At 40.8% G+C, this 23,760-nt stretch overlaps 1 protein-coding gene across 1 annotated transcript in view; it reads right to left on the bottom strand.

Annotated features, from left to right (window-relative positions):
• The window catches only part of LOC122564093 (myeloperoxidase-like), a 51,629-nt gene that overhangs the window by 11,996 nt on the left and 15,873 nt on the right, over positions 1–23,760 (bottom strand). Inside the window, exons 6-12 of the mRNA XM_043718653.1 lie at positions 17,964–18,093; positions 16,380–16,586; positions 15,024–15,378; positions 10,906–11,066; positions 7,814–8,072; positions 3,714–3,884; positions 570–807 (exon numbers count right to left, since the gene is read on the bottom strand). Coding sequence (XP_043574588.1) covers positions 570–807; positions 3,714–3,884; positions 7,814–8,072; positions 10,906–11,066; positions 15,024–15,378; positions 16,380–16,586; positions 17,964–18,093 — 1,521 coding nt within the window. The remainder of the gene's footprint in view (positions 1–569; positions 808–3,713; positions 3,885–7,813; positions 8,073–10,905; positions 11,067–15,023; positions 15,379–16,379; positions 16,587–17,963; positions 18,094–23,760) is intronic.

Genomic DNA, 23,760 nt, shown 5'->3' on the forward strand with positions numbered 1-23,760 from the left:
CTAGGTGCTCTGGTTTCCTCCCACACTCCAAAGATCTGCATTAGGTAGATTGGCCACACTAACTTGTCCATATTGTCGAAGAATGTGCAGACTAGGTGGGTTAGCCATGGGAAATGCAGGTTTACAGGGATAGGATAGGTAGGTGGGTCTAGGTGAGATGCTCTTTGAAGGGTCAGTATGGAGACAATGGGCTGAAGGGCCTGCTTCCACGCTTTGGGGTTCTATGATAACTGGCTTTACCTGTAACAAAATTGATTGACTGAACATAACACAGTTAAGGCTGGTAGACTGGAGTTCTAGGAGAAAGTGAGGTCTGCAGACGCTGGAGATCAAAGCTGAAACTTTATTGCTGGAACAGCACAGCTGGTCAGGCAGCATCTAGGGAACAGCTTCTGTTCCCTAGATGCTGCCTGACCTGCTGTGCTGTTCCAGCAATAAAGTTTCAGACTGGAGTTCTAGGCAACCCAGTGTCTCTGAACTATGATTGTTTGATTGTGAAATAATATTCTACTGAAGTACTGAATATCAATGTGCTGAGCTGTTTTTGTGCGGTTAATATTATCCATTACCTGTCACCATCTCTCAGGTTCTTGAATTGCTGTCCTATTAAACAAGCCAACAATGGGCCCACCTTTCCACCTGTGACCGAAGGTTCAGCAATAGCCCCAATCCACACATCAATATTGTTTGCAGTTCTGTACAATTCGAAGAATTTCCTTGCCACTTTCAAATTCTTGATAACTTGACGAAATTGATTAAGATTGTTGATCTGCGTAAGGCCACAGAATTTCCGCCAAGCATTATAACCTGCAAAATTTAAACAGAGTCAATAGAACCATTCACCAGTCAGTAACAGAAAGAATTATTTGTTTATTATAATTGATATTTTAGTGAATGGTACATTAAAATTCAGTGAAAAACTCCAACAGTCACCACAATCCAGTGCCATTTTGAATTGTTCAAGCATAAAAAGGATAAAAGATATAACTGAAAGAGAATCCTGAGCTGGCTCACCAACAACACCTGTACTGGCGCTTGTGCCAGACCCACCAACGTCGGAGTCACCAATCTTTAGGCGCCATCTCTTCGCTGCTGGACCCACCTTGTCAATGTCTTCACCAATGGCAGGTCCCATGCTGAACCCACAATTGCCCTGCAACTGGGAATCCCTAGCTCCATTGCCATCTCAATGATGCTAGGAGACTGATAAAGACTGACAATGCTGTGATTTATATGCTTTTGCTATATATAAATGACTTGGACTTTGGAGTAAAAGGAGATTGAGGAGACACTCTAGAAACTATGCAAGATTTTGACAGATCTGGGAAAGGTCAACCAGGAAATACCATTTCCATTAGCTGACGGTACAAGGACTGGATGAAAACGATTAAGGCCTTGGCCAATGAATGCAGGCGCATATCAGGAGGAACACCTTTTATGCAACAAATGGTAATGATAAGGAATTTACTGCTAATGAGATGGTGGAAGTGGAAAAAAATAATGATTTCAAAAGTGAAATTGGAAATGAGATTGTCACTAACTGATTCACCTTCATCTTATCTACAAGATTGTTTAAATAAATGTCCCCCTGTGGGTTCAACAAATATAATTCTTCTTTCATAAACCACTGAAAAGGAAGTTCAAAATATCCTTCTCCTATGCAAAGGTGTGCTTCCCCAAATAACCCCCATGGCCCTTCAGCCGCTCTATGCTAAGGTATGGCACTTCCAGGCCTATACACCATGTATGCACTGTAGAGAAACATACCCTTCATAGTGGCAGTTAGATAAACAAAAGCTTAAAAAATTATTCCTTCATAATTTTTAACTATGTGTTGTAAAAGATTCTCCTGGAAGTGTCAGCTATCTAGACCTCTCAACTTTTCAGTACATGAAACGTTTTCCCTTCTGTAAACCAACACATTGTCAAATTGATTGAGGTTAGAGCTGTCAATCGAGCCAGGCCTAGCTATTTCAATAAGCAAATGATTTTCATTTTTGTGGGCTCTCAGCTAAGAACAAAATACAATGAAACTGCGGATGCATCCCACCTTTTTCTGAAGTAGGCTGGAACCAGCAGCCAGCCATCAACAATAAAGATTGTACTTTTGAAAGTAATACTTCCTGAGGTAGGCATGCAAAGCTGGGAATTTTCTCAACATTTTCTACTAGCCTTGAGGATGAAAGTCCAGCTTTTTATCGAAACACCTCTGTATCTCCCTCCTCAGGCTCAAACATTTACTCTGTCTGGAGACTCCCTGTTTCTTTTGCTGTTTTACAAAGAATAACCCCTGCTTCTGTAGTTTCTCCTTCAGCAACTGAAGGCACTCATTCTGTTTACCATTCTTTTCAATAACCTTTTGCAATTTCAGCATTTTCCATAAAAGTAAGGCTAAATTCATGAGTTCAAAAGCTTAGAATAACATTTTGCATTTCGGCTGTATGGCCTGATAATAACTGTAAGGGAGGGAAAGTAGGGGGTCAAATTTAGTAGTTAAGAAACCAAAAAGTGCAATTCCCATTTTATTTTATTTTGAGCATTTTCATTTTAATATAAGTCTTTCCACATCTTTTCCAATCAATCCTGGGATACAACAAATTATTAGGGTGTAGGTTTGCTCGCTGAGCTGTAGGTTTGATATCCAGACGTTTCATTACCTGGCTAGGTAACATCATCAGTGGCGACCCCCAAGTGAAGCGAAGCTGTTGTCTCCTGCTTTCTATTTATATCTATGCAGCCCGTATCGATGGGCTAAATGTCCTGCTTCCACACTGGTAAGGATTCTGTGAATGCTGGTGATATAAATAGAAAGCAGGAGACAACAGCTTCGCTTCACTTGGAGGTCGCAACTCATGATGTTACCTAGCCAGGTAATGAAACGTCTGGATATCAAACCTACTGCTCAGCGAGCAAATCTACACCCTAAACCTCAACCTGAGCTACAAACCTTGCAAAAAACAAATTATTAATATGAATGAAATCTGTATTTGCTAGTTAATGAATTCAAAATAGTATGGGTGCTGGAAATCTGAAACAAACGCAGAAAATGTGGACTTTCGTAGCTGAGCTGGTAGAGCACCAGGCTTTTAATCTGAGAGTCCAGGGCTTATGTCTCATTCTCAGCAGTGCTTTTGTTAAGGCATGGCATAGTGGCTCAGCGGTGAGCATCGCTACCTCATAGCGCAGCAACTCAGGTTTGATCCCACCCTTGGGTGATTGTCTGTGTGGAGTTGGCACGCTCTGCCCATGCCCTCACGGGATTCCTCTCACAGTCCAAAAATACGCAGATTAGATGGATTGGCCATGTTATATTTCCCACAGTCTCCAGGGATGTGTAGGCTAGATGGATTAGCCATGGGAGATGTAGGGTTACAGGAATAGCGGGGTTGGTCTGGGTGGACTGCTCTTCAGAAAGTTGTGTGTGAACTCGATGGGCTAAATGTCCTGCTTCCACACTGGTAAGGATTCTGCGAATGCTGGCGAATCACAGTAGTTTTCGCAGCATCTGTGGTAAACAGCATTGATATTTTTAGTTCAGTATGACTCTTTTTAACTCTACTTCTCTCTCAACAGATGCTGCCCGCCATGCTGAACTGCATTTTCCAGGTTTGTTCCTGCTAGCTTCTTCATACTATGAGCCTTAGTAATAAAATTGTTGTATTAACTGACATTTCAACATGTTTTTTGCATTTATATCGTGATTTTCCACTTACCTGGAATTCCATGATCTCGCGAACGCTGCATATTCAAAGAACCCAGGTCCAGGGCTATTTGGCTGGTCAATTCAAAAAGTTTTTCACGTAATTCATCATGCATCATCTTGTCCTGCACCTGCAGCTTGGCCGGTCTGCCCAACAACCCTCGTATGAGGGGATCAACCCCACCTAAAACGAATGAGGGTACACACACACAATAAATATGCATTCTTAATCGATGTTATGGATAATTATTCTATTGTTTAAACTGTACCTTGAAGAGTGTTAGAATAGTTGTGAGTGGGAGAAATGCATAAATATCTATGACAAAGATTGGTACCTGACAAAATCAGCATTGTTTAAGCAAGACTCTGTAATAGAATCTTGCTTAATATAAATAGTGTTTGGCAAAATGAATAGACATCTGAGTTGTGGAAGGTAGTATTCAAGATTCCTGTCATAATTTCAATGGCTATATTGCAAAACTGGCATAAATGACTTTTATGACATTTCTCCAGAAGATTCATCAATCTTCCGCTACTCTGTTTTCAGAAATTCTAAGTAATGCTATGTGGTACTTGAAAGAGTGAGAGAAATACAATTTGATAGTTGAAGAGTATAAGAAAAAATATAGCATGTTAACATCATGTTTTTGAGTCTGCATTTTGTCTTGTAGCTTGATGTCTATATGAACAATTTTACAGGTGCTATGAATCTGAAATCAAAACAGAAAATGCTGTAAGTATTAACTTAGTTTATAGATGCTGCCTGATCTAAGTATTTTCAACATTTTCTCATTTTATTATAGTAAAACAATTTGCTCGTAATTTCTGATCAAGTTTTATAAGGATATTAATGGATATTAAATGTCAATTTAAAATGTACTGTATATAATCTACTGTCTGTGGGGGAATCAAAAATAGCATGCAAATGAAACAAGGGCTGGAGATGGCGTTGGCATTCCCTGCTATCATTTCCTTAAACCTTTCTGTATTTTAGTACAGGTCTTTTGTGATGATGAGGAACCAATTAATTTATATTTGGATGCAATTTGTGGAAAAAGAAAAATCTCAATTTACTCAGGTTCTCAAACTCTGCTGAAAAATGTGTTGCTGGAAAAGTGCAGCAGGTCAGGCAGCATCCGAGGAGCAGGAGAATCGACGTTTAGGGCATAAACCCTTCTTCAGGAATCTGCAGCAATGTGCGATAGTACGGATGAAAATAGGTCTGCCCAGAAAATTGGGACTGAAACAAGAACCTACTTGAAAAGTGTGGGTTCTTGCTTACAAAAACAGAATGTAATTCAACCAGGCTCATTAACTAACACTGTAACTTGACCAATAGTGAGCAGTTTTCCTTCACAGTTATTTAATAACTAACTTGCTGGCCAGGCACTGTGCCAGCACAAATACAACATGAAGCCAATCAGAAATTGATTTCATTGAACTTTAGTTATCTCATCCATTATTTATCAAGTACAACCACTGAAGTCAATGGAACAGAAAATGGGAAGAGGTGCACATGATCATTTAACTTGAATCAGCTACTTTTACTCGAGAGTTGAAAATTAGAGCCACTCCTCACAGAGTTTCTATTGAGGAAATGGGTAACAATGCCTGCTTCACCCACTATTATGGTAGAAATAACACAAGCAAGAGAGCAGGCCAGGGAATCAGGTCTAATAGAAGATAATAAAAATTGCAGCAAGGTTGAATACATGTTAATGGTTTTTTTTGGCACTCCTGTTCCTCTGGGCTAATCCTTGTTTGCAGCAACAGACTGAAAAATCATTTCATATAATTAGAAGCAAAGGGCAACTAAATTAGTGGCATCTAAAGAGTTACAGAGTCATTGAGATGTATAGCATGGAAATGGACACTTCGGTCCAACTTGTCCATGCTGACCAGATGTCCCAACCTAATACAGTCCAATTGCCAGCACCTGGCCCATATCCCTCTAAACCCCTCCTATTCATGTACCCATCCAGACACCTTTTAAATGCTGTATTGTACTAGCCTCCACATTTCCTCTGGCAGTATATTCAAGACACGCAACACACTCTGCATGAAAACATTACCAATTAGGTCCCTTTTAAATCTTTCCCTTCTCACCCTAAACCTATGCCCTCTAGTTCTGGACTCCCCCACTCAAGGGAAAACAACTTGTTTATTTAACCTATCCATGCCCCTCATGATTTTACAAACCTCGACAAGGTCACCCTTCAACTAGGCCCAACACAAATTCGGCTAAACAGTTTCTGCAAGCAAGGCCTGATGGTATGCAAAGCTGCCAAGGTTACCATAGATCAAAAACAAACAAGGATTAGCCCAGAGGAACAGGAGTGCCCAAAAAACCATTAACATGTATTCAACCTTAGAGTGAAGGGATGACACTTTGGAATTAAGATGAGGAGAAATATTTTTAAGCCAAAAAGATATTAATCTGTGGAACCCATTGCTGCAGAAGGCTGTAGAGGCCAAGTCATTGAGTATATTTAAGACAGAGATAGATAGGTTCTTGATTAGTAATGGCAACAAGTTTTACAGGGCGAGGCAGGAGAATGGCTTTGAGGAATATCAGTCATGATCGAACAGTGGGGCAGACCCAATGGGCAGAATGGTCTAATTCTGCTTCTATAGATGAAGGTATATGCATTTTATGAGTTATAAACTGGTCAAACATTCTTTTAAGAATATTTCACAGGTAACACCTATGTGCTCTGTGGCCTCTTCCATGCTCAAATTCTTTGACTTGTGGCCTGTCTCCTTTGTTTGCAATCTCTCCCAGTACCTACTCTGCCACTTGTGGCCTCTTTCTGATCTGATCCAATGCTGGAGTCCCAATGTGAGCTGACAAAAAGTTCTGTGGTTGCCAGATGCAACAAGAAATGAGAATGTAGAATGACATAGGAGAACAATTCAGGATGGCATGGTGGCTTAGTGGTTAACATTGCTGTCTCACACTGCCAGGGACCCAGTTTTGATTCCAACCTCGGGCGACTATCTGTGTGGAGTTTGCACATTCTACCCGTGTCTGTGCGGGTTTCCGCCCACAATCCAAAGATGTGCAGGTCAGGTGAATTGGCTGTGCTAAATTGCCCATAGTGTTAAGTGCATTTGTCAGGGGTAAATATAGGGTAGGAGAATTGGTCTGGGTGGGTTAATTTTTGGAGGGTCGGTATGGACTTGTTGGGCCAAAGGGCTTGCTTCCACACTGTAGGGAATATAATCTGATCAAGAAAGGGACCATGGTATTTTGAAATGTGGGAGTTCAGCAATGTAAGATATTAAGGCGGATAGGTTAAGTTTAATAGGCTGCACTGTGGCACAGTGGTTAGCACTGCTGCCTCACAGTGCTAGGGACCCTGGTTTGTTTCTAGCCTTGGATCACTGTATGGAGTTTGTACATTCTCCCTGTGTGTGGTGGTTTCACAAGGTGCTTCAGTTTCCTTCCACAATCCAAAGATGTACAGGTTAAGTGGATTGGCTATTTCAATTCCCCCGTAGTGTCCAGTGAGGTGCATGTTATGCACCTTAGCCATGGTATAGTATGGGGAGGGTTGGAATGCTCTTCAGAGTGTTGATACACCGAAAGGCCTGTTTGCATACTGTAAGGAGTCTTTGATTCTAAATGCTTTCGTACTTTCTGATAAGAAAGGCCCTTCTCTTGTTATAGCTTTCTCATTGATTTGTACAGGAATCTAAGTTTCATTTGTACAGGAATCTAAGTTTCATTTAAAGCTGTTTCACTTAAGGTTGCAATTCTCAGAAATGAAACTATAACCTTAAATAAGGACTACCTGTGTTCAACTCTATTTGACATATCACACTTAGAGCTTGAACTTAGTTACTGTAATCATGGGTCTATTTGCCCATTACTGAAGTGGAAGATTGCTCTCAGTCTCACTGTAATGTCTCAAGATGAGTTTGCTGCTTGCAATATTTAAAAGGCATCTGGATGGGTCTATGAACAGAAGGGATTTAGAGGCATATGGGCCGGGTGCTGGCAGGTAGGACTAGACTGGGTTGGGATATCTGGTCAGCATGGACGGGTTGGACCGAAGGGTCTGTTTCCATGCTGTATATCTCTATGACTCTATATTAAAGATTGTTACCTACCTTCCTTGATCAGTCTCCAGGGAGTGAAGAAAGCCTTGTGCAGTTCAATGTTTTTGAACTGAGGATGTTCCTGGTAGTTTTCATTAAGGCGGAATAGCTTTGGCTGAATGATAAGATGCCCAAAACGGAAAGCTGCTGTTGAGACAACATTGGCAATACCAGGATCAATAAATTCATTATAGGCTTCATAACGTGGGAGATATTTCTTTGTTGCTTCATTCCCAATAAGCAATGGAAGAAAGTCTCTGTAGGTTATTATCTGTAGCAGGAAGAGAAGTTATCAGTGTAGTCAGAATTGAAAAAGGATCAATAAGTATTGTATTAGAAAATGATCTCTGTGTCGCTGGATATTAATCGGTTACATCTCTGGCACACTCAGAAGGATTCAAGTTTCCATCACTGTTGTGTTTTGGAAGTGAGAGTGCATATACATTGCTCTTTACCCTGATACTTAAGATATGGCAGTTCAGAAAGTAATGATTGGGTACAGAAATTCAAATTGGAATTGGAATATTACAGCACAAAAGGAGCTCAATTGACCCATTGTATCTGTGTTGACCTTCTGAAGGATTGATCAACAATAGAGTCATAGAGTCATAGAGATGTACAGCATGGAAACAGACCCTTCGGTCCAACCCATCCATGCTGACCAGATATCCCAACCCAATCTAGTTCCACCTGCCAGCACCTGGCCCATATCCCTCCAAACCCTTCCTATTCATATATCCATCCAAGTACCTTTTAAATACTGCAATTGTACCTGCCTCCACCACTTTCTCTGGCAGCTTATTTCATACATTTTCCACCCTCTGCATGAAAAAGTTGCCCTTTAGGTCTCTTTTATATCTTTCCCCTCTCACCCTAAATGACCAACATTTCCTAAGAGCTCTGCCCCGGATGCTTATTCAAGTTTGATTCAAATTTCCTTTTGAGTGTCTCAATTTTAAACCCATCTCCAAGTTATACATTGCAGATCTTAACCGTTTGCTGTGTAAAAACAGTTTTCTTCCTGTTGCCATTGCTTCTTTTAGCAATTACCTTAAATCAGCATCCTCAGGCTCACAATACTTCCACCAATAGGAAAAGCTTCTCTCTACATACTCTGACCAGACATTGTATAATTCTGAGCATCTATCAACTCTGGTGTAAGCTTTCTCTTATCTGAGGCAATTTGTCCAATCAATCTATTAATTAAAGTTTCTCACTACAGGAAACATTATTGGCATGGTGGCTCAGTGGTTAGCACTGATGCTTCATAGTGTTAAGGCCCTGGGTTCAGTTCCACCCTGGATGACTATCTGTGTAGGGTTTGCATAATCACCCCCCCCCCCACCACCCCGTCACTATGTGGGTTTCCTCCCACAGTCCAAAGATATGCAGGTTAGCTGGATTGGACATGTTAGGTTACTCTGCAGCTTCCAGGGATGTACAGGTTAGGTGGGTTAGCCATAGTTAATGTGGGGCTGTGGCATCATAGGTCAAGGTGGGATGCTCTTCAGGGTGAATAGTGCAAACTTGATGGGCTGAATAGTCACTATCTGCACTGTAGGAATTCTATGATTCTCTTGAATTGTTTCAGCTCTCGTTCCAAACATTTTCACGTCCTTGCAAAGAGGTGGTGACCAGAAATGGATGTAATATTCCAGTTGAGACTGAACTGCAGTATTATACAGCTCTAACAAGAGTTCCTTGCTTTCAGATTCTATGCCCTGATTCATAAAGTTCATGCTTCTGTGTGCTTTATCAGCTGCTCACTTAATCTGTGTGTCACCTTCAATTGTTAATGCATCCAGTCTCTTTGAGACTGCACTACTTCTGGAATCGCACTCTACTTCATATTGTGTCTTTATGCTCTTCCTATCGAAATAAATGACTTCTAATGCTTGTCACAAATAAATCACATTTCTCCTCAATAAATTTCATTTACCATTTCACCAACTTGTCCATCTTTAAGTTTAACACCAACATGATTCACAAAACTTTCAAGTTTTATATCATCTACAACATTTGAAATTGTGACCTCTACATTAAGATCTGTGTCATTAATCTACACAGGATGAGTTCTATGGAGCCCAACACTATAAACCTGCTCCCATCCGAAAAACAGTCTTTTACCAATACTCTGTTTTTGTTCATTCAGCCAAATTCATTAAAAGTCATGTTGCTACTGCCTCTTGTTGGACATGAGATCTAACAATCTTCATAGATACATTGTACACTTGATCAAATCTGTTAATCTATATCCTCCATATGAACCTCTTATGAAGCCTTCGTAATACCTCAAAAAACTCAAGCAAGTTCAACACCATTTGTCCTTTGAAAAATTATGCTAGCCTCCCTCAGTTATTCTGAATCTGCCAAAATGAGATCTCCACTGAGATTGAAATGACCAACTCCATTGCTGAGCTTGCCTTTATACTTTTTTCTGAACAAGTGTGCAACATTGGCAATTTTATCAATTGCTGGCATTCCAAGGTTGGAAAATTAGAGACAGTTCCTCCACAAAATGGATACAGGCTTCCATCAATATCCTAGAATACACCTCATCCCATTCAGGTTCCTTATCAACTTCAATACATTCGAACGTTTACCACTGCAAGGAGAAGTCTTCTGAACGCAACAGGCCATCTTAGCTCAGATACTGACTGGAGAACATGGGTACCCAACTATCTGACACTATAGCCGGGCAACCCACTCTGCCCTACTGTCTGACCCCAGAGCAAGACATGCCACAGTCTTGACCTCAAAACATTGATACCCGATTGTCTTGACCCCAGAGTGTGGACACACCACTGCCTAACCCCAAGGCTGGGGTGCACACTTGCAGTGGATCATTTCAATTTCTAACCTCATTCCCCTGGAAGCACATGAGCAATAAAACATTGTTTATCTGCAATTAGCTAGGAATATATTCATCAACATTGAAAGTCAAGGTAGCATTACATCAACAAATGTCAAGTGACCAGAAACAGGGAAAACAGGTCAAAATAATTGAACAATTTATAGTCTGATTAAATGTGATGAACCACAAACTTAATTAAAGATAGCCCATATTTGTTCCTACATATGTCTAAATGACATTTTCTCTTTACCTGCTGAAAAGCTCCCAGGATTTTTCTCGCTTCATGATAGGTCGTATCTCCGCTCCAGTGAGGGTTCATTCTCTTCAACTCTCTTGCTAAACGATTGTGTTCCCGGAGAAACACTGTATGTAATGATAACAGGGCTAGCTGTTCATTCACTCGTACATCTCCTGTGGGAAGACAAATGCATTCAAGTTTACAAGTGGTAGGTCTACAATCCTTTACAATGTTACTGACAAAAGAAAAAAAACCTGTAGAAAAATGAAGGTAGCTCAACACAACCTTCCCAAAGACAACTAGGGTGGGCACTAAATGGTGGTTCATCCAATATCACCAACAACCCATGAATGAATGAAAAAAAAAATCTGAACATGGATTTAAAAGATTGGAGATGGTAGGAGATCTTGATAATTTTACAATGCATAATGGTGAAAATGTGGGAGGATTACTGATTGCAGTTAAACCAGCAAGACTGTAGGACATCATTGAAAATGTAGGGCACCAAAACCTAATGGATACAGTTTATCTTCACCAGAGATTTTGGGACTCTAATTTTGAAAAGGAAATATTAAGGGCAAAATATTAAAGGATCTTCATTTTTAAGTCACCTTTCACAAAATCAAGACATTTTAAAGTAAGCTGTAGACAATAAATATGCTGAAGTGGAGTCATAGAGATGTACAGCACGGAACCAGACCCTTCAGTCTAACCCATCCATGTCGACCAGATATCTCAACCCAATCTAGTCCCACCTGTCAGCACCTGGCCCATATCCCTTCAAACCCTTCCTATTCATATACCCATCCAGATGTCTTTTAAATGCAATTGTGCCAGCCTCCACCACTTCCTCTGGCTGCTCATTCCAGTCATGCACCACCCTCTGTGTGAAAACTTTACCCCTTTGATCTCTTTTATATCTTTCCCCTCTCACCATAAACCTATGCCCTCTAGTTCTGGACTCCCCGACCTCAGGGAAAAGACTGTCTATTTATCCTACCGATTGCCTCTCTTGATTTTATAAACCTCCATAAGGTCACCCCTCAGCCTCCAATGCTCCAGGGAAAACAGCCCTAGCTTAGTTAGCCTCTCCCTCTGGCTCAAATCCTCCAACCCTGGCAACTTCCTTCTAAATTTCTTCTGAACCCTTTCAAGTTTCACAACATCCTTCCAATAGGATAGAGACCAGAACTGCATGCAATATTCCAAAAGTGGCCTAACCAATGTCCTGTACATCCGCAACATGACCTCCCAATTCCTGTACTCAATACTTTGACCAATAAAGGAAAGCATACCAAATGCCTTCATCACTATCCTTTCTATCGCTGTTATAATATAGGAAATATAGCAGCTTAGTTGTGCTCAGTAATAGTCCATAAATAGCAAGAGATAATGGTTTACATTATAAACTTTGAGTGATAGTGGTTGAGTGACAAATAGCGATCTAATGAAGCTTCTGCTTCAAAGTAGTGCTATGAGATAATTTACATCAACCTGAGAGCATGGATGGGATTCTGGTTTAATATAGCATCCAAAGCATGGCACCTGTGACAGTGGGGCATTCCCTCAGGACTGCACTGGAATATAAACATGGACTACGTGCTCTTGTCTCTGGGATAGTAGAGTTGAAACCACAATTTAAAAGACTCAGAGATATAAGAGTAATCAACAGAGGATTAAGGATGGAGTCACAAAATGTACCTTTAGCCTTGTGATAATATTCTCACCATTGAAAACAAAACGTAAAGCTTCATTCTGGAAACTGGACAATCTAGGCTGGGATTATTGTAGTTTTACATTGAGAGAATGCTAACATTGCAGTATGGGTTGCACTGAGGAAATGTTACTTTGTCAATGATCCTACCTTTCAGATGAGATGTAAACCAAGGCTCCAGGAATGTCTCTGGCCATCTTCCAACTCTTGCAAAATCAGTTACTACTTGATAACTCCTAACACCTTTCTTTCTATGTACAGTGAATTCCTGTGATGCGTGTTAAACGATTGTAAAGCTGGAGCACTGCATGTAAAAAGAATGTCCCGTACATTCTTCTCTCTGATTGACATATGATTGGAAGTAGAGACCCTCAACATTCCTATTGTTCATCATTTATCTCTCAAGCCGTACCAGAACAAAATCTGATCATTTATTATATTCTGTGACAGTCAATGTGGATTGGTTTTGTGCTTCAATAAAAGTCTGAAAATGAGAGTTTAACTATTTTATGCAAATTGGCAAGAAGAAGAGCTGAATATTATTTAAATGGAGAAAGAATGCTGAAGGATTTGGACAAAGGAAGTTGGTGCTTCTCGTACATAAATGCTAGATTCCACATTCAGCAGGCTAATAGGTAATTGTCACAATGTTGGTCTTTTTACAAGGTTACTGTGCCCTTGAGGTTTTTCCAGATGGGGGGAAATTGGCTCAGCTCTAACTACGCTGGTTTTGAGGTTTACAGGGGCCCTTTACTTTTATCCCGAACAGATAATGCCTCTAGCCTAAGGCTTTCATATCTTAATAAAAAGGTATAATCAAAGGGGAGTGGCCAGCTAGCTGGTAGCTAGCCTTCGTTTAGAGTAAAGATTTTGATTCAGTTCAGCAGCAGTGTATGTGAAGAAAGGCTGCTGGGGCAAGTCCAGCCGGGTATTCTCTCTCTCTCTCTCTAACTTCAAACCTGTCAGCCCTGGCTTGTTTCATTTTTACTGTTTATGCTAAGGGATGTATTTATTGGGACTGTTGCAAATTGTGTCGGAACAGCATCATTAAGTCGGGATAGTCTGTTGGATTTTTGGATAAGATAAGTAATCCAGTATTCTATTTTCTTTTCTTTGTGTTTCATTCTGTAAATTAGAAATAAATTATGTTTGTTTAAACTTTGGCAGTCGGATCAGCTAATTCGCTCCAGGAATATCCAATATACACTTACCTAAACAAATAGCAAAGTTACAGTGTGGGCTACCTGCTTAAAAATGTTTTGAGGGTCTGGCCTGGTCCATAACACAAGGCAAATGGAATATTGGCCTTTATTGAAAATGGAATGGAGTATAAATATAGGAAAGCCTTGTCATAACTATACAAGATACTAGTTAGATTACACACAGAATACTGAGAACAGATTTGGTCCCCTTACTTAGGGAAAAACATACTATCATTGTAGGCAGTCCAGAGAAGGTTCACTAAGTTCAGCTTAGGTTAGGACAGCTTCCTTATGAAAAGGATTTTAGTAGCTGGGCTTGTATTCAGGAGTTTAGAAGAATGAGAGAAAATCTTATTGAAACAATAGGATTCTTAGAGAACTTTACATGGTAGATAGGGAGAGATCATTTCCCTTTGTAGGAGAGTCTAGGACCTCTCAGGCAAAATCTCAGAGTAAGAGGTTACCCACTTAAAACAGTTATGAGACTTCTTGGATTTCTTCTCTCAGAGGGTTGTGAATCTGTGGGAATTCTATATCACAAAGAGCTGTTGAGATTGGGTTATTAATATATTCAAGGCTGCGATAGAACAACATTTTACCAGTAAGTGAACCAAGTGTTATGGGGAAAAGTCAGAAGTGGAGTTGAGGATTATCACATCTCATCCCAATTAGCAGGCTTGAATGGCTTACTTTTTGAGTCTAATGACCTTACTTTGCCAAGTGCCAAAAGATGGAACGTGCATCATAAGCACCTCACCACTAACACCACACAAGCTGCAACATCCAAGTTACACAGGACAAACAAGTTTGTACCTATAAAGATACATTTCTGATCTGCCCAGCTCAAAACGAAAAGCAGTGACTGAATGGATAATGAAAAAGGCAGTGGTGGGGTATTGCCCTTTTTGTCTTGCTATTGCTCAATTCCTATTAGATTGCTATTTTCTTCAGACTTTACTGTGCAAAGTAAATCTTTGCAATGTGCAAAGCTTTGTGCAATGTTCTCTCATATTTCAATTATTCTTGTCTCTGGCCATCTTCCAACTCTTACAAAATCAATTACTACTTGATAACTCCTAACACCTTTCTTTCTATGTACAGTAAATTCCTGTGATGCGTGTTAAACGATTGTAAAGCTGGAGCACTGCATGTAAAAAGAATGTCCCGTATAAAAGTGACTTGAGACAGAAGTTCTTAATCCAGCTAATACTCACCAGCCAAAAAACATGGAGTTGAATTTTCACTGGTTAAACAACTTTCCCCCATACTTCCACAAAGGTTGCTTGAAATGGTGTTAAATGGTAAATATTCTCGTCCATTGTCAGAGTATTTCTCATTGACAGCCAACAGGCCAAGTTCATTAGTGAGGTTTCTGAGTTTGTTGGCCAAACAGTCTGTGCTGCCATAGACCTCATTCACATCAATGAAAGCAGTAAGTGCATTGATCTGCTGACGAGTGTTGACATCTCCAAATAATGCACCCAGCTCACCGCTGCCACACGCAGGAGCTGACCGGAAGAACGGCAAGCATTTAGTTGTGTCCTTGATTCTTGTGTCACTTGGAGGGATCTGTCAGGAAAGATCAAGGACACTTTAGATCAAAGTGAAAGAGGCTCTGTCTGCAGTCAGTGACTGGGACAATTCTACAAGGAATTGTTCTGCATTCTGTTGTTCACAGAATAAATAACATGGAGCAGTTGACTTCAGCAATTGTTTAATATTGCCTGGTGACACCAAGGCACATAGTCAGGAAGCTTACAAAAGATAGGCAAATAGGTTCAGAACAGATAAATTAAAAGACTAAGCAATAGTTGGTTGATTTTAATGAGAGTATAACACCATAAAATAATGCAGGTTAATGCAGAATAGGAACTATGCACAGGCAATGAATAAATGCATGTTTTTAAAAGCACAAATTTAATCATTTGACAAGAATGTCTTAACAAAGAATAGCTGTGATAAGTTACAAATACATAATCAAGGATAGACACAATTCAAGACATAGCTCAAAGAATAAAGTACATTAACTATAAAAATTCATTGATGAAATCATTGGATTTGACTCCAGACATTGACTTCTTGTTGATTTAGTGGAGAGTGTTGAAGAAGAGTGCAAATGAAGATTCTAAGAACACAACTGAAAAAAGACACATCAAGTCGGTATTACAGAAACCCCATGTTCTATTTCTTTTTAACCGCAATGGGTAATCTGACACTATAGCTCCAGAGTATAATAACAGATCTATCTTCTACTGGTCTCAATTTTTCTCAATAATTCATCGATCAGATGCCACATGGTTCCTCACTCTACTCCCAATTCCACCTTAGTCAATATTTCAATTACTATAGAAGAATTCAGTTCCATCTCTCATGATCTATTATGAGTAAAGACTGTTGGTCAAACCAGGTCAGAGGGTATCGTTAAGAATTTTGAACTGGATCTCCAGGAAACATTTGAATACTCTTAATTTCACTGGTGAGCCGATAGAAAATGCTTGGATCAAGGATGCAAGGAAGGGAAAAGATCACATGCTATACAAAGAATTTCAGGAGTAGAATAGAGGTCTAACCTTAATTGGGAAACAAGGACTTTGCTGAATACAAGTTCGGTCACAATTGATGCCATCATTGAAGGTCTGGAGGCTGCCACTAAAAGGGCTTAAACTCATGTCGTGATCAATCCACTGACCCCATTGCATAAAAAAATGACTTCTTGTTAAATCTGAGACCACATCTTTATTGGCTGTTCTCAGGATAACATTTGACACTTGTCGAACCTGGAGGAAAAGTGGAAAACATTCATCACATGAAATCATGTCAAGGCTCATTCATCAATGATATATCTACTGTCCTCTCATCTGCTCTTCTACAACATGTTCCCGACTAAGAAAACATTAATAAAGACTGAAACCCCATGAGAACACAAAGAACATGCCAAGCTAGAGACATTCAATAGCAGACTGGGATTTTCTTTTTATCTTGTCCAACCAGTGGACCATTTAATACACCATTGCATTGTGGTCTTTCCAATGATACTGCAAATGTATATTCAGTTACTACTGCATTAAAGAGTCAGTTGTGTTTTGTGTCCACATCCACTAAGACAGTGTTGAACTGTTGCAAAGAGAGCTCATAAAATAGCATTGAACACTGAAAGGGTAAAAGTGAATTTCATCCTGTCTGACAGGTTAACTCTAGGTGCAGTAGGGTGTAATGTGTGAGATTTATATGCATTTTAATATCATTTGCTACAGGCTTCAGATTTGTTTGGTTTTCAGGGCCCTTGATGGTTTAAAAGTATGAAGATACATTTCCTGGAAAGTGTTCACAGTGGACCAGTGGACAAGGTAAAGAATGAAATGCCTTAGAATTTCAGTCAGAAGGATCTGAATAGGGTTTCTTTTTTGTTTAGAGGAAACATGTGTCATTTGGAAACAAAAACGTTGCTTTTTGGTTTCAGTTTGAAGAAGTCACACTAGGAATTAGATGTGTAAAGCAGTTTCTCCTGAAGAGAGAACATGGTTTAGAGTGGTTAAGGTACAAGTTACCTCAGTATAAGCAGTTTGAAAACTCCACACCCAGAAATATTTAGTTAGACCCTGAAGTGATTATTTGAAGCCAGGAGAGTCAAAGCTCAATCAGGTGAACACTCAAAGAAGAGGCTATCCAACTTTTAGGACTGGGAGTTGAAAGAAAAATTAGGTCAATCCATAAAAGTGACAGAGAATGGGTTCTTTCTGGTGTTTGGGGGGTGATGTTGGAATAAATGGGATTGTATGTTACTGAGTGTTTTGAAATCTTATAGTTTGTATCATGTGAAAATAGTTTTGTCTATTCGGTTTGATCTTCTTTTGTCTTGATTAATAAATGATTATTAAAACCAAATCTTCAATATTGTAGGTCCGTGGTTCAGTGACAGACCACCTTGTTATATTTAAAGAACATAAAATATAATCTATCCATGATCTAATTTGTTCAGTAATAATATCAGCTGGGGTCATAAAGAAGGTACACTACACTAGCACACCTCATTACCTGCCCCAAGTATGATGCTGGTATATTACTGGTATATTACTGGTGACCGCAAACAGACAGCTCTTTTATGGATAGCATAGAGATTTTGATTTATTTTTGCCTGATTTGCAAACAATTACCAGTGGCAGCCGGAATCCAAAATGCAGCCTGATTGGAGTCCAGCCCAGTGGAAGTGAAAACCCATCTTCATAGCGAGCTGGGAGCCATCGGCTGAGTGCAATGTTGGACGATCCCAGGCGAGGCTTCCTCCTGGAAGTCAGGAAAACAAAATGTTAAACTTCTTTTCATCAATGTACCCAATCCAAAAATAGAACCCAGTCTAAATGAAACTCATACAAGTAATGTTTCTACAACTGAAGGATGAATAATAAAAGCATTTAAATTTAGGCTCACAGGTATTCTTGTGAGAATGAAGCCAGTAGATGTCAGTGTAAACTTGATTTCCAGGCATAGAGTCATAAGGTCATAGAGATGTACAGCATGGAAACAGACCCTCTAGTCCAACCCATCCACGCCGACCAGATATCCCAATCTAGTCCCACCTGCCAGCACTTGGCCCATATCCCTCCAAACCCTTCCTATTCATATACCCACCCAGATGGCTTTTAAATGTTGCAATTGTACCAGCCTCCACCACTTCCTCTGGCAGTTCATTCCATACACGTACCACCCTCTGTGTCCCTTAGGTCCCTTTTATATCTTTCCCCTCTCACCCTAAACCTATGCCCTCTAGTTCTGGACTCCCTGACCCCAGGGAAAAGACTTTGTCTATTTATCCTATCCATGCCCCACTTGAGTTTGTAAACCTCTATAAGGTTTCCCTGGAACCTCAGCCTCTGACACTCCAGGGAAAACAGCCCCAACCTGTTCAGTATCTCCCTTTGGCTTAAATCCTCCAATCTTGGCAACATCCTTCTAAATCTTTTCTGAACCCTTTTAGGTTTCACAACATATTTCCAAGAGGAAGGAGACCAGAATTGCACGCAATATTCCAACAGTGGCCTAACCAATGTCCTGTACAGCCACAACATGACCTCCCAACTCCTGTACTCAATACTCTGACCAATAAACGAAAGCATATCAAATGCCTTCTTCACTATCCTATCTACCTGTGACTCCACTTTCAAGGAGCTGTGAACCTGCACTCCAAGGTCTCTTTGTTCAGCAACACTCCCGAGGACCTTATCATTAAGTGTGTAAGTCCTGCTAAAATGCAGCACCTCTGAATTAAACTTCATCTGCCACTTCTCAGCCCATTGGCCCATCTGATCAAGATCCTGTTTTAAGCTGAGGTAACCTTCCTCGCTGTATACACTACACCTCCAATTTTGGTGTAATCTGCAAACTTACTAACTATATCTCTTGTGCTCACATCCAAATTATTTATGTAAAAGTCAAAAAGTAGTGGACACAGCTATGCTATTTGTAGTTTTTATAAATGACTTGGATGAGGAGGTTGAGGGGTGGGTTAGTAAATTTGCAGATGACACAAAGGTTAGAGGTGCCGTTGATAGTATCGAGGGCTATTGCAGGCTGCAGCACAACATAAACAGGATGCAGAGCTGGGCTGAGAAATGGCAGATGAGTTCAATCTGGATAAATTCAAAGTGATGCATTTTGGAAGGTTGAACTCGAGTGCTGAATATAGGATTAAAGACAGGATTCTTGGCAGTGGGAAGGGACAGAGGCATCTGGGTGTTGAAGTACATAGGTCCCTCAGAGTTGCCACCCAAATGGATAGGGTTGTTAAGAAAGCATATAGTGTTTTGGCTTTCATTAACAGGAGGGTCGAGTTTAAGAGCCACGAGGTTTTGTTGCAGTTCTACAAGTCCCTGATGAGACCACACTTGGAATATTGTATCCAGTTCTGGTCGCCCTACTAAAGGAAAGATACAGAAGGTTTGGAGAGGGTGCAAAGAAAATTTACCAGGTTGCTGCCTGGACTGGAGGGCTTGCCTCATGAAGAAAGGTCAACTAAGCTCGGACTTTTCTCTCTGGAGAGAAGGAGGAAGAGAGGTGACCTGATCGAGGTATACATGATAATGAGAGGAAAGGCTAGAGTCAATAGCCAGAGGTTTTTTCCCAAGGCAGGGTTGAATGGCATGAGGGGTCATAGTTTTAAGATATTAGGAGAAAGGTATGGAGGGGACATCAAAAGAAGAGTAACAACAAGATGGGGTACTGGGCTAATGGTCGGATACTTGGTCGTGTGGATGAGCAGAGGGATCTTGGTGTCCATGTACACAGATTTCTGAAAGTTGCCACCCAGGTAAATAGTGCGGTGAAGAAGGCATATGGCATACTGGCTTTTATTGGTAGAGAGATTGAGTTCCGGAGCCCTGAGGGCATGTTGCAGTTGTATAAGACTCTGGTATTGTGTGCAGTTTTGGTCGCCATACTATAGGAAGGATGTGGAGGCACTGGAACGGGGGGCAGAGGAGGTTTACCAGGATGTTGCCTGGTATGGTAGGAAGATCGTATGAGGAAAGGCTGAGGCACATGGGGCTGTTTTCATTGGAGAAAAGAAGGTTTAGGGGCGACTTGATAGAGGTGTACAAGATGATTAGGGGTTTCCTGTTCCCTAGATGCTGCCTGACCTGCTGCGCTTTTCCAGCAACACATTTCCATCTCTGATCTCCAGCATCTGCAGACCTCACTTTCTCCTCAGGGGTTTAGATAGGGTTGGCCATAAGAACTTTTTTCCACGTATGGAGTCAGCTATTACGAGGGGGCATAGCTTTAAATTAAGGGGTGGTAGGTATAGGACAGATGTTAGGGGTAGATTCTTTACTCAGTGAGTCGTGAGTTCATGGAATGTCCTGCCAGTAGCAGTGGTGGACTCTCCCTCTTTATGGGCATTTAAACGGGCATTGGATAGGCATATGGAGGATAGTGGGCTAGTGTAGGTTAGGTGGGCTTGGATCGGCGCAACATTGAGGGCCAAAGGGCCTGTACTGCGCTGTATTTTTCTATGTTCTATGTTCTAAGGTTCTTTATGCAGAGAGTTGTGAATGCATGGAATGCATTGCCAGCGGTGGTGGTGGAAGCAGAGTCATTAGGGACAGTTAAGCGACTGCTGGATATTCACGTGGACAGCAGTGAATTGAGGGGTATGTAGGTTAAGTTATTTTATTTTACATTAGGATTCATTCTCGGCACAACATCATGGGCCAAAGGGCCTGTACTCTGCTGTACATTTCTATGTTCTAACCTCCAGTGTACTGCCACCTCACCTGTGACTATCGATGATACAAATATCTCAGTAAGAGGCCCAGCAATCACTTTCTTAGCTTCCTACAGAGTTCTCAGGTACACCTGATCAGGTCCTGGGGATTTATCCATCTTTACCCATTTCAAGACATCCAGCACTTCCTCCTCGGTAATATGGACATTTTTCAAGATGTCACCATCTATTTCCCGACATTCTATATCTTCGATGTTCTTTTCCACAATAAATACCGATGCAAAATACTTGTTTCGTATTTCCCCAATTTTCTACAGCTCCACTCAAAGGCCGCCTTGCTGATCTTTGAGGGGCCCTATTCTCTCCCTAGTTACCCTTTTGTCCTTAATGTATTTGTAAAAACCCTTTCAATATTCCTTAATTCTATTTACCAAAGCTATCTCATGTCTGCTCTTTTGCCCTCCTGATTTCTCTCTTAAGTATACTCCTACTGCTTTTATAGTCTTCTAAGGATTCACTCGATCTATCCTATCTATACCTGCATCTACCAGAGTTCCTCAGCATCTCAGAAACCTGTCTAAATCGCTCCACGTGATATCAAAGGATGATCAGGGGAACTGGATACTGCAAAGGCTATGTACCCTGACAACATTCCAGCAATATGAGTGAGGACATGTGCTCTAGTACTTGCGCACCCCTCGCTAAACTGTTCCAATACTGCTCCGACAATAGTATCTCCCCGATAATGTGGAAAATTGGCCCAGATATTGTGAGCGTGTTGCTGGAAATGCACAGCAGGTCAGGCAACCTCCGAGGAGCAGGAGAGTCGATGTTTCGAGCGTAAGCTTTTCATCAGGAGCTTATGCAAAAAATGTCGACTCTCCTGCTCCTTGGATGCTGCCTGACCTGCTGAGCTTTTCCAGCAACACACTCTTTGACTCTGATCTCCAGCATTTGTAGTCCTCACTTTCTTCCAATTGGCCCAGATATGTCCTGTACACAAAAGGCTTGACAGACCAAGCTAGTTAATTACTGCCTCATCGATCTACTCTTGATCATTAGTAAAATGATGGAAGGTGTAATCAACAATGCTAACAATCAACAGCATCACAGCAATAATCAGCTCACTGACACCCTATTCATCTTCCACCAGGATCACTCAGCTCCTGCATTACTATCACTGAATCCCCAATATCCTGCTGGTTACCTTTGATCAGAAACTGACCTGGACTTGCCACACAGGTACTGTGGCTACAAGAGTAGGTCAGAGGCTGGAAATCCTTCAGCGAGCAATTCACGTCTGAGTCCCCAGTGCCAGTCCTGCATCGACAAGGCACAAGCCAGGAGTGTGATGGGATACTTTCTACTTGCATGGATGAGTGCAGCTCTAACGTCAATTAAGAAGCTTGATACCATTCAGGATAAAATAAACCAGTTGTCTGGCACCACATTCAGAAACATCAAATCCCTCTATCACCAATTCTCAGTAGCAGCAATGTGCACCATTTACAAAGTGCAGTGCAGAGGTTCACCAAAGACCCATACAGAGTGTAGTGATTGTAACGAGATCAGCTAGGTGGACATCATAGAATATGAGTTCCCTGACTAGGGCTGTGAATCTGGTCCAATCAGGGAGCTCTGGCCGACAGATAAAAAGAGGAGTATCAGGCATTCTGACACTCTGACAGCTGGTTCTGAGGGAGCTGGACCAGTGTCAAGGACTTTCCAGGTGTAAACAAAGGCTGAGTTTGTGACGGGATACCAACATCTGGAGTTATTTCACACATCAGTTTCCAAATTCACAATCACTTCCATCTAGAAGAATACAGGGAACAGATAAATGGGAACACTACCACCTGGACGTTCCCCTCCAAGCCATTCACCATCCTGACTGGGAAATACGACACAGTTCTTCAGCGTCATTGGGACAAAATCCTGGAACTCCTTGTCTAACAACATTTTACAATGTCAAAAGGAATGTTGTGCTTCAAGAAGACAGCTCACCATTGTCTTCTCAAGTGTGGCTATAAATGCACAGGAAATGCTGGCCCAACCAATGATGCCCACAATCCATGAAAGAATTAAAATAAACTCAAAAATTCATCTATTAATTACAATGGTTTAAAGGAAGTATAACTATAGTAAACACAAACTAGATGTTACTTTGAAATTAGAAGGGTACTGACAAACCAGTGAAAAATTTACAACTAAATTGTTGATGGAGATGTTTCAAGGTTCTGGAGGATTCAACAGACAAGGGGCCGTGCAATTTATAAAGTTACAACTTCTTGTATGGTTCAGGGGCCAATCTACACTTTGTGTGATTTTAGATTCCCTACAGTGGAATCAGACCCTTCGGCCCAACAAGTTCACACTGACCCTGAAAATAGAAAATGCCCAGAAATACCTCAGTAGGAAAAGCTTCACTCCCCCAATGTACATCTATCCAAAGTAACAGGTATCTATTGTTACAAAGAAAAACTCTGGCTTTGTGAAATCTTTACAATCCATCTTGGTTTCCAGACCTTCTCCTGTTCTATCTCTCACTCTTCAATTAAGACTGTTGTCAGCATTGAAAGGTCCCCTGCTTTAAGGTGATGTCAAATGGCTGTGAAGAAAGGTCACATTTTTTTTCCACAATGTTGCTTGCAGCACCAGCATTTTCTGTTTGTATTACAATGATATAAATGCTTGTGAAGACATGGTCTATTGTTTATCATGAGTAGATGTTA

This window comes from Chiloscyllium plagiosum, chromosome 28 (assembly GCF_004010195.1).
Source record: "Chiloscyllium plagiosum isolate BGI_BamShark_2017 chromosome 28, ASM401019v2, whole genome shotgun sequence".
In the NCBI taxonomy this organism is placed as follows: Eukaryota; Metazoa; Chordata; class Chondrichthyes; order Orectolobiformes; family Hemiscylliidae; genus Chiloscyllium; species Chiloscyllium plagiosum.